At 40.8% G+C, this 12,274-nt stretch overlaps 1 protein-coding gene across 1 annotated transcript in view; it reads right to left on the bottom strand.

The window, feature by feature from the left end:
• Positions 1-12,027, bottom strand: part of LOC106960836 (transmembrane protein 132D) — a 38,119-nt gene extending 26,092 nt beyond the window's left edge. Inside the window, exons 1-2 of the mRNA XM_015054182.1 lie at positions 11,447-12,027; positions 3,140-4,016 (exon numbers count right to left, since the gene is read on the bottom strand). Coding sequence (XP_014909668.1) covers positions 3,140-4,016; positions 11,447-11,564 — 995 coding nt within the window. The 5' untranslated portion in view covers positions 11,565-12,027. The remainder of the gene's footprint in view (positions 1-3,139; positions 4,017-11,446) is intronic.
• Between the last annotated feature and the right edge of the window lie 247 nt (positions 12,028-12,274).

Raw genomic sequence — 12,274 nt, forward strand, 5'->3', positions numbered from 1 at the left:
CTGGGAATAGTGTGTTCAGAGTAGTAGTTGCTTACAATTTGCCAGAAGAAAAACAACAAATTGTTGTTGTCATCTGCCCAGAGCAAATTCTTCCACACATATGCAATTTCCCCTACATGGCTTGAAATAAACTGTAACTATTTCGTAAAAGCTACATTTGTGGAGTGCATGACTAATAGTTGTCAGATTCTTGAGGTGGGAATCTCTGCCGCTCCTCCAGAGTAACCATGAACCTCTAATATCTAAATCTATTAATGCTCTCCTAGCTGGGCCTGTCAGTGTAGGTGATGCCCATGTCATAGTAGGTTTGTAGTTGAGATTATACTCTTTCACTAAAGCAAAACACTGAAGCTTTCACATAACTGTATTGTTTATAGAGCTTAAGTTACTCAAAAGTAGGGCTGTGTAATAATATCGATTTTGTGATATATATATTGATATTTTCTTTCCTAGAAAAAAATCGATATTCATCCGCAAGTATCGTAACATCCAACTGTCACCTTGCTCACTCACTGCTTGCTTCGCCGGGAGAGTGATTCAGTCATCAGGCTTAGAGTGATTCCTTCAGATGTTAAGTGTCAAGGTTAAAAAGGTATCAAACTATTCAGAGCAGGCTACTTGGTGCACTTTATTTACTTTACAAATGCGTGTAAGCTACAGTTTGTTCTGTTTCAATTAAAAGAAACATGTTTTCTCACCACTTCTTTGATTCATTTTGTCCAGCTATCAACTTTAAGTCTGTGTCCATGTCCAACCAGAGCCAGGTATTGTGTAGTTGGTGCTTTTAATCAGTTTTCAGTTAAATTAATTCAGTCCAACTCTATAACTGTCCTGTTGGAGAAAAAGCTTTCCATTCCCCCTGACAGATCATTATTCACCTGCTCGGAGTAAAGAAGACCCCGTCTTGAATAATAACACAATAAATCTGTCTGTAATCAGGTTAGCGCAAATCTCTGCTCCGTCTGTTCTGACAGCTGAAATCAGCATATCGAGCGTTACTGCGGAGAGGTTCTGTTTGATCTCCGACTGGATAAAGACAACAAAAGGCTGCAGATGACCGTGGAAACATCAATGAAACCGTGAGAGCAGGTCAGATGCGTTTAATCCACTCCACCTCCAGTTTTGAGCCACATCTTTGCCGTATTGCGTCACTTTCTGAGACAACAGAAAACCAAGCTGACAAAGAGTAAGTCGTGTTGTTGTTCCTTGGCTTCATATACAGAATTCAACACGTTTTCACATCCTGGGATGTGTTATCAAAAGGCACCAAGAACACCAAACATCACACCACCCATGTGTGGAAAAGTTTAAACCCCAAACTTTAAATATCTTGTGACACACTGATTAGTTCTTCTAAAACATAAAGCAGCAGCCTGGACAAGGAGAGAATTCAGTATTAAACTCCAAAAATCTGTATTTTATGGGGGAGCTGTGAAGAAGACGAGTTTTTACCCAAATCATTTAAGTGACATAGCAAATATGTTAAAGAAGGCTCTCTGGTCAGAGGACATCAAAGCTGAATTTTTCTATGTGCAGCCGAGGCCGAATACTAATCAGTCCCTCCACGGCCTCACAATTGTTTTCATTAGCTTTTTTGCGATCAAAATTTCTCATTTTATGGTGCTACTTCAGAAATATTTGCAATATTTGCGTTTATTTTGCGAAATATGACTTTTTGTCACTGGACATATCAATCAAAGACTTTAACTTGGCAGCAGTGTAGTAGACGTAAGAAATACTGAAACCTGCAGATGGGAGTCAGCAGCCACTTGAACCCAATGTTTCTGACCATTTTTGCAGGAAATTGTTAATAAACTCATAATTACGTTGCTCTTGATCTGTTGATTTTTCTTGACCTCCTTGGCATGGCAGAATCATGAAAAACTGGAGGGATTGACTAATACTGCACATGACCCTGAGCATCACTCTGGTGATAGCAAAATCAATGTTTTGACTTCCTTAGGAAGGAGCGGCACCACTGGAGAGATTTTATTAGCAGATGGGATGGAGTTAAATACTTGGTAATCCTGAAGAAAAAAACTCTATATTAGAGGTTGTAAATGAAAGACTATGTGCACAAAGTAACAAAGTATTTTACCGTATTTATATAGTAAAATACCGGCAACTGTAGTTGCCGGTATTTTACTGTAAGTTAGTTGTTTTTTTGTTGTTTTTTTTTACAGTGTGGATCTTAGCACAGAAATCTGAGGCAAAACTTTCAAGAGTTTATCTAACCAACCCAATTTTACCAAGCTTGAGATATTTTGTTAAATGTAAATAAGAAACAACTTCCAGTCCAGAAATTGTCAAACTCAGCGGAGGTAAATCGACTAGAAAACCTGCAGCGGTAAACATGTGAAATATGTGGGACTTATTTAGTAATACACAAAGAAACAAAACCTGTATCACTTTCCTTTCACTTAATTATACAATCCTGCCGTTTGCTTAAAATCACAATAACATCGGCTGAGGGGTTGCAATGAGACGTGAGATGAAACTACGAAAAAGCTGAAATGGTGAAATAAATGTTGGAGCAAGAAGAATATACATCAAGAAGTGAAACATTTATTTTTCAGAGATAAGAAAAGTAATTTTATCACAGCTGTCAGAAACACATGATTTTTGCAGCTATGGATGAGGCAGACACCTTCAAAGGAATACATTTATCTTAAAGAGCATGTGCCGTCAAAAAAAGGAAACAAGCTGCAACGCAAAAGCCTTGAATTTGACTGAGCCACGCAATTAATCTCCACAATCTTCATGCGCCAACATAGTGCAAACGCTGGGCATATACATGCCTTCAGGAATAATGAGTCACACGTGACTTTATTTGATCCACATTAACCGTGATGACTGCCGCTCTTGAAGCAGCTCTTAATGTCATCAGGCAGCGCCGGAGCAAGTAATCTCGCTCCCTTCACTGAAAAACCACTGTGATATTTTCAGAGAAATGCCATAATCCACGTTATATCTCTGTGCTCCTGACATGGCCTTATTTTTGATGCTGGTGGATTAGTGCAAGAATTAGAGAAGATGACTAATACTGTGAGTGGGGGAAAAAAGTATCCGGTTTCTATCTTTTTCTCTCTTTTTCTTTTCCGTGCAGCGGCACTCGAAGCAACAACAGACGCGGCCGTACCTGAGAGTGAAGTTAGTCAGCTGAGCAGAGCTGGCCATCAGTATGTAGAAAGTGGCGATGTCTGTCTTTTTCAGAGGTTTGGACGACGTCCGGATGACGATGGCGTTCCCGAGCTTGAGGCGGGACAGTGTGGCCATCCCCTTGGGAATCTGCAGGAGCTGCACGCTTCCGATCCTCTGCATGGGAGTCACGGGAACGTGTTCGGCCGGCGGCGCCGAGCTGCTCCACCGGCTTCCGTTCACAGAAAAGCACTTCCCGTTGACCCTTGGCCGAGCCTGGTAGTACAGCTCCACCGAGTTCCCGGCAGATGGATCCTGCCTTTCCCTGCCGGTGCCCTCCGACCCCGCAGCAAACCACCCCGGCTCAGGCAGAAGCTCGGCCATGCAAGTTCCCCTTTCGCCTCCTATGGCGCAAGAACCCTTCACCTCCTGCGTTTGCCAGAAAGCATAAACCGTCACACATGGTAGCTCGTCCGAGGCGCCCTCGCTTCTGGCCCAATCCCTCCCTGCGACGTAGAAGAGCACCCGGACTTTGGGTTTGGAGGAGAAAACCCGAGGCGTCAGCACGAAGGCCTGGATTTTCCAGTTGAATGTGAAGACATCTGGGGCGTTGAAGAGCTGCACCGACTGCACCAGATCCAGAGGCACGAGTCTCTCTGTGGACACGGGGCCGTAGCTGGCGTTGACAGCTGGCTGGCGGCTGGCTCTTAAGAGAACGAAGGGCTGCGTGTGACTCTGCATGCTGGAGTTCCTCATGAAGTCCTGCCCAGCCTCCTTAAGGAAGAGGTAGTCGGCGTCCCGTACTTCATAGTTGACCGGCAGGAAGACAGGGAAAGGCACTGGACTCTTAGCATCAGTGAGTTCCTTGCTGTTCGGATCTGGAAGATAAAGAACAGTAGCTTACAGTTTACTAAAATAAAATAAAACAAAAATACGCTGTTTTGTTTGGGAAAACGTATAGCCAAAGAAACCCTCCCCAGCCTCCATGTACATTTGGTAATAAACTGCTGTAGCCTACTTTAACCCAGGGGCCATTGAAGGACAGCCTATCAGCTGAGTAGGGCATCAAAGAATTAAAAAGGATTCTGAGATTAACCTTAAACCTTAAGCTTTCCCCTTTTCTCTTACCAAGAATGGCAAACAATATTACTAGTAGAAGTTTATGCATTCCATTCAAAAACATCAATATCATAATGAAATTTTTAATACTCACAGAGCGACTACGGTATTGAACCACTGAACAGAGGCAGAGCTGTTTGTCCGTGATTTATGGGAAAGTGCACCTGGACGACTATCTTTTACTCCGTCTCTTAAACAGATAGGTGTGGCACAGAAAAAGGCACAGCAATAAAAAATAAAAAAAAACAGGGGAGTGCATAGAATATTACAAATGGCAAGTGATTTTTTTTCAACACAGTTTTCTTATAAGTTATTAAGAAGTTCACTTCGTATCGGTGAGATAAATTACCTCGTCACCCATCGGACGCTTTGATCTACGACATGGGATGATTGTAACTTTTGGAGATTTGGAGACAGACACCAGGTTTCACAATGCGAGATGGTAAAGATCGATAATGCATCAATGAACAGGAAGCACATTGCAAGAAAGCTACACCTTCCCATCAGTTCTAGGTTGGTTTCAGCATTTTTTGTGCAGAAAAAATGTGCCTACAATCCAAATGCTGGGTTTGGATAGGAGCTCAGTTAGATTCAACCAAACAAAGAGTCAAAAAACTCCAACTGAGTCGTTAAAGTCAAGTTAGAGAACCTGATCGGACGTCACTGAACCTTTTCCACAAGACGAAATCAGGAAAAGAAGGTGGAAAATATGTGCATTAATGTATTTGTAAACGTTATGAATTCATTAAACGGACACCTTAATTTTCTTTTATTTTAGTATATTTTAGTAAAAAAAAGTAATGAGCTATTTATTTCTAATTGGTGTCACTCACAGTCTAAACAAGCTTATTGTTTCTTTCTGGTTGTTTTCCCGTCATAACCTGAATATTTTCGGTAAAGGTGCAGGATGGGAACAATACCATTCTTTTTATTTCTGATGTTTAAGCAGCGTTGAATGAAATGATCAGGATCTTGGCTGCAGTTTTTTTCTTTCAAACTTCTGGAAGCATCAATTTTTTTAACAAAGCTTGGAAACAAACTTGTCTTGCATAACACAAGAAGGTAGTTTCAGTCATTTCCAAACAGTATAATTATGTCATTTTGAATCGTTATTTTTTTTTCGCTGCCTGTCATTATAACCTACCATTTGCTTTTCAGGATCACAATCTGACAAAATGAGCACTATGTCGGTAAGTTATTATGCAATTATAATTATTATTGTGCAACTACATCATTAAGTCCTATTTTTAACATTGGAAAGTTGGATATAACATTAAAGTTTAGAATGCTTTTTTTAAACTTACATTTAATGTGTTTTTTTTTTTTTTTCTCATAGTAACACCAATGACTTTAAAGACAAAAATAAGTTATTTCTGGGCTTTTTCATGTCAGCAAGAAAGCAGCAGAATGAATATTATCTGATCTTTACTGAAAGTTTTTTTTTTGTCTTTTGATTCAAAGGTCATTTTATTTTAATCTCTTTTTAATGTCTTTTTAAACAGAACTGTAAAAAAAAATAAAATAAAATAAATACAACAGCAGGCCCAAAACCAAATTGTGTTCCTCTAGTTGGTAATAATAAAATCCAACATCTGATTAAGTCAATAAAAACCAACAGCGCTGAGCGTCCCACAGCACATAAAATCACACCCGACAGGGAATCAAACGCGTTCCTACGAATCGGCACGCGGCCGCAAATCGTCAAAAAGATCAAATCTCCAACAAAATTTGCGCCCTGCGCATTTGTGAAATGTGAAGAGATGCCACATAACGCGTGTTTATCCCTGAATTATTGATTGTTGTGCCTCCAGTTCGGAAGGTTTAAAGCAGAATCATTCGTCATGTCCCCTCATGGCTGCTGGCATTTGATGAGTCTCTCCATCATCTATCCATCTCATCTGCTTTTCATCTTCGTTCATCCACTCCAGCTAAAAAGCCTGTCAAGCTGGCCCGGACCGTTCACACTGTGCTGACTTCACTCTACATGTCACAGTCATTTCAAGCTAGCAGCCCTCAGAAGAAGCCAGCAGCGTGGCTTTTCTTTTCTTTTTTTTTTCTTTCTTCCCTCCTTCCTTGCCCACACAGACATGAGTGTCATTCATGTTCACTGAGTGGGCGCTGCGCGAGGAGGAGACTGGAGCCTGAATCTGGGCTGCTGCAGCTTCTCCTACCAGGGGCCACAGTGACAGATGTGCCGTTTGAAACCAGAGCTGGCAGAAGCTCCATTTGAAGTAAATACAAACTAGCTTACTTTATCTGAAAAGCAGGGAAACCTCTGTAGCTCTGATTAGGTTACAAAACACTGCGCGTTTGATCATCTCTTCGGCTCGGTTTCGTTACCCTCGTGTAATCTTAGTCTTCATATATGTATATTTATATATATGTACCACGAAATCTAAAGGAGGGCTCTTTTGTATACCTTAGCCTGTTTCCATCCATCCATCCATCCATCCATCCATCCATTTTCTGAACACCCTTGTCCCTCAGTGGGGTCGGGAGGGGTGCTGGTGCCTATCTCCAGCTAACGTTCCGGGCGAGAGGCGGGGTACATCCTGGACAGGTCGCCAGTCTGTCGCAGCCTTAGTCTGTTTGTTCCAGGTTTTTTTTTTTCTTCTTTTTTTGAGAACTACTTAAAAATGGCAGGCTCTGAGTCGGAGATGAACTGTTCATTGCCAAAATTTCACATATCTGTTGAGAAATCTGAGAAGATTTTTCTCCAAAAGAGATAGTTTTGCCCTCAGGAGGTAAACATACAAGCAAATCTGCGGCACCAACTATTCCAGCTGTTTGAGCCTCTCAGATTTTCTCCTCCTGAGCTGCTCCTGCTCCTCAGCCAAGTTGGATAACATCAGCGCTGACGCTCCCAACTGTCTCTACAGACGGTTGGGATGAACTTCTGCTTTATTACATCATGCCAGATGCATTTTAAAAGACCAGCCAGAAATGCATACTTTATTCACTTTATTGAATATTTGTGTTGTGATCATTTTTCTTTTTTTCGTAAGAAATGTATTAAATTTGTCAAGGTTTAGATACATCGACTTTACTACTACTTTCAAAAGAAGCTTTAATGTGTGTTTCGGATCAATGTCGTGTTGGAACTCCCAGTTTTGTCAAGTTTCCAACAATCTGACTCTGACCTGATACCTTTGAATGAAACTGGTTTAGATGCTCAAGGACGACCAAGAAACACCAGCAGCAGTGTCCACAGTGGACATCTTTTTTTTTTTTTTTTACATTATTGAAGGGTGCTGATCAAGACATAAAACTAATCCCAAATGTGAAATTTTAATTCCAAGTAGAGTGTGGCTGTCGCCACACAGACAAGGCAAATGCCTCATCATGCATGACAAAAAAAAGAGCTATTTGGCCGCAAAGGCATTAAATATGCTTTTGGATAAAACCAACACGAGGCAATAAACTCTAAAACCACTGTGCCATTTGTCAACTATGTCGTAGTCCACTGATGTTTGTGTTTTAGTTAGCGTTTATGTTTGTTAGGTTTTTCCTCATCAGCTCATCCCTCTGTGTTCTTTATTTGTTTTTAGCTTCTTATTTATTCTTTTGTTCTGATTGTGCATGTAATTTATTCTCCATTGTTAGGCTTGTTCTTCTTTGTGTTTTTTCATGTTTATTAGTCTCCTTCCCTCAGCACTCTCCTCACACAGCTGTTCAACATTCCCCTTATTAAGCTCACCTGGTCGTTCTCTCTCTCTCTCTCTCTCTCTCTCTCTCCTTCTCCAGTATATAAGCTCCCTACTTTTCTCTAGTTCCTCCAGTTTCCTCCAGGAATTAAAGTTTTTCATTTATTTCTTCTGCTGCTATGCTGAGCCCTGTGCTTTCTTTGCATATTAGCTCCTTCTGCTAGCTCCTCGGAACGTGGATGAGATTTTGAAGGAGGAGGATCATGTTCAGTTGTTCACCTCCATGTTGACTCAACAGCTATGTGGTTGAACTTGAAAACTGTACAACAATCCCAGACGCATCAAAACTTGGTTTTGGAATGGATAACGCAGACTCATGTTTAGCGTCTTTAGCAACATCGGCCTCAGCAAAAAAATGTGTGGACTCAAATCTTAGCTTCCTGCCGTGCCAGGAAACCAAGCAACTTCAACAAACTCCATGTTTAATTTGAACTGTTTTAACATAAAAAAGTGCTATAAGTAAGAACTCCTGCATTCAGCTCTTGCTTTGCAAATCATTAAATTTGTTTCTCGCAAACACTCCTCCATGGAAAAACAGTTGTTCATATAAATTATACAAAACCTAGAAATAATCTAACATTCCAACGCATAATGTTTTTAAATTATTCACTTAAACTCCACATGAAACAAAGCTGTGATGTGGATTATATCTAATCTCTGAGCATAAATAATTACTTTAATTCATAAAGAGGAATGCAAAAGTTAAAGTTTGATCAGTGTTTTTTTATTTTATTTTCTTTCTTTCTTTCTCTTTTTTAACCTAGGATAAAACAATATCTAATGAACAATCTTTTCCCTGTAGATTTTTAGTTTCTGCATCTGCTCAGTGTGTTTGTCTTAAAGCATTTCTCCCAGAGTTTTAATCAATCTTTGTCTTTCCATTAAATGCTTAAAGCCTGAAAATCCTCGGTGAATCCTAATGTGCACTGATGGCTTTCACCATATGTGCAAAACAACTCTGCCATCCCAACAGCTTTGCAGAAGGCAATGGGTGTCTGCATTCTAATTAGTAAATGGTGAGATGAAAAGATCTGGTTTTTCCTTTTTTACTGCTGTTACAGGTGCTTTCAGAGATCAAATGTTGGTCACATATGAGGCGATTCGCTCGATATCAATATGTTGGAATTACAAAAGCGCTGGCAAAGACCCAGATGGTACTACTAGAACTAACTATGCACCTGTGACACTGGTGGGCATCTTTTATCAAGTTTTAGTGGTGAGTTTTTACGTCCGTTGACTGGCTCGCCTTTGCAGAGCAGCTATCTTTAACGGAGCATGGCAGCTTTTTTTTTTATGAGCTTCTGACAGTTTGCCGAAGAAGAGGTCCTTAAGTACAAAAAATATGTACTGGCGTTAGCACAACATTTAAGCGCCCACTTGGGACACACACTTAACACTTGTTAATTTGGCAAAAGTCTTGCAATAAGTTAATTGAAAGTTACATTTTTCAGGGGCAATCTGCAGCGGAAAGAGATTTGTTCAAGCTTATGTATGGTAGAGGCACAAGGGCATATAGATTTCAGATTAATCAGGGATGCAACACAATATTATGTAGATTAAAGCATTGTTCTGTCCATAGGCCTATAGGTCCCTGCTGGCAGCACCATGATGTGGGCCTTTAGCATGATGTCAAATCAGTTTCCAGGTCAAATGGCAAGTTTCCATTTACGCCTATTGCAATAAATCGGTTAATCGTATAATAAATTAAAACGAGCTCAATGATTTTCATATCCGTGATTTATCATTTTTCTCTTTTCTCTCTCTTTCTGCCAAAAGTTTGACGACAAGTCTTCAGTCTTTTTTCTTTTGAAGGACAATTTTGTTCACAGAAACATCACAACTCATTCTATTTGTTGTTTCTGTGGTTTTTGATTCTTAAAATATCTTCCAGTTTCAGTGTAAAATGTTTGTTAGAAATCGAAGCATAATGAGCTTTGAGAGGCTTTTCTTGCATTTTTCTGCCATTACCATCATGTTACTTGAACATGGTCTCAAAACAACGATACAAAAAAACAAAAGAAACAATACCAGAAGTTACTGCAATAACTTCTGGGACAATTTATTAAATTTGTTATTGTGACAGGTCTTGTTCCAACACCAGATAATGGATCAATGTGCACTAATTTACTCATATGTCCAGTTAAGTCTGCGTTTTTTTCACAACATATTCAGCTGTCTGGTTGTCTGTTTGCAATAAATCAGCTAGAGTGAACACTTCATCAGTGACATCTCCTGCAACCAACACTACTTTTCTGAGAAGTAAGGTGTAGAAGCTAAGTTTGCAAAAACCCTAATATTCACAAATGCATTTGGCCCAAAATTAAGTAAAATTTTCAAGTGGCCAAGATGAGACCTGGCAGGAGGGAGGAGCAAAGGAGATGATGACAAGAAGGGCTTCCAACCTCAGAGACTTGGAGCTCATCATCAAGTATTAAAAAAAAAAAACATAATTAGAAGCAGGCAAAAAAAAAAAAAAAACCTTTCCCCATTTGTCATTGTGACATTTTAACAACTACCAAATTACGTGCCAACGGGTTGGGCTAAGTCTAACTGATAACCCTTGGAAAGGCATCACAGCACCTTCACAGGTTTATCTTCTCATATGTCTGACAAATGCATGACAATGTTCAAACATGTAGAGATCTTGTGGCATGTGAGGAGTCATGGAAGGATAAGAGAAGAGAGGGAGAGAGAAAAGGCAGATAGATTGAGGGAGGCTTAAGCTTGCGTAGTGATTGGTTGGGATTGTTATTTCCAATGAAACTCTTAAAGCTGCTTAGAAAAATCAGATTTATCCCAATTTCTCAGCTTTTGTCATCCTATTAAAAGTCAGTCCGCCTGCACTCCCTGGAAATGGCCATCTGAGAAGCACTTTCCACGCTTCACATATATTGCCTTTGCTTTTTTTTTATACTCCTTTTTTTTCTTGATTAAGTTGAGGATATAAATTTATTTCTCTGTGCTTGCTTCACTGAGTGTGTTAAAAAAAAAAGGGTGCCTGGCTGACATCAAAGCAGAGACAATGTACCGAGCGTATGAAGGCACGGTTCAAATTTTTATACAACCCCATCAAGTCTTTATACTCCTCGCTCATTTCATCCTAAATATTTAATTCACTCCTCACTACTGTGACAATTCTTTGCCGCAAGTGAGACACGTAATTATGCTCAGTTTAGCATTGCTGCAACGCTGTATTACTGAAAAGCGAGATGAAAGTTTGTGGTGTAAATGGGGGACGTTTATTTATTATTCAGACCTTTAGAGAAAGCTGCTTTAGTCATGATTTAGCAGAGAGGGAGCCAGCCCTCTAACAAGAGATGCAACGGAGATATCAAGTATCTTCGTTTTTGGTTTTCCTTTTTTCTTTATTACCATTAAGTACTGTCCCAAGATGCTCCAAAAGACTTTCTCCGCATGGGACATATCGCTCGCTTAATATTAAAAATGGCTAAAATGCAGCATATGGTCACTCTCCGCTCGCTTACCTTGTGTGAGTACCGCTGATATAGTTGCAAACACCAACAATAGGATCATCCAGCTTTGCCGCTTAAAGCTCATTTTGGCACGCGGCGCGGCTCGCGGTTGCAGGTAACTACTTCCCATCGTTCCGTGCTGGTTGGACTTTTCCCTTTCAGCAGAACGCGGAGCGGACCGGCTCGCTCATCCCTTCAGTTCGCTGGCTCGACACCATCACACCTGTGGGAGTGGGAAGTTGTAGCGTGGTCCGCGCGCGTCGGTGAAAACGCGGAGTTCGGCTCATGGACTGTGCGTAAAAGCCGTGCGTAACGAGCCCGGAGAGACTTTGGCGGGTGGGTTGTGGGGAAGGAGGAGGGGGGATGCTGGATGCAAGCGAAGCGAGCGCGCGGCGGAGGGAAAAGATCCGTGGTGATCAGTTTTTGACTCCCGGTGTCCCGCCGCTCACGGGACTCTGCGGAGATCAACGCAGATCGCGGGCTGTCTTGTGCGCAACCCTTTCAGAGCACTAAAGTCATCATGTGTCACTGCTCATCCTCTCAGGAGGCAACGTGCAGATTAACCCTGCACGGGATTTTAATCTGATGATGGGAGACTTGATCAAACGTTGCTTCTCGACTTTGAATGTCTGATGATGGTTAATCACGTCGACGTCACTAATTGTGGCGCCTGAGGTGTGGGGTGTAGCAGGGGTTTGATGGGTGGTGGTGGGGGGGAACTAATATAAATTTGCCCGCTTCTTATGAATATTAATTTAGGAGAAAATTAATATTCATAAATTAATATTCATTAGTTAGTCATCAAGCTGTGACGAGTTGCAACATATTTGTTTTGTCTTC

The sequence above is a fragment of the Poecilia latipinna genome, unplaced genomic scaffold, assembly GCF_001443285.1.
Source record: "Poecilia latipinna isolate Pla-1442-1.1 unplaced genomic scaffold, P_latipinna-1.0 Scaffold1234, whole genome shotgun sequence".
In the NCBI taxonomy this organism is placed as follows: Eukaryota; Metazoa; Chordata; class Actinopteri; order Cyprinodontiformes; family Poeciliidae; genus Poecilia; species Poecilia latipinna.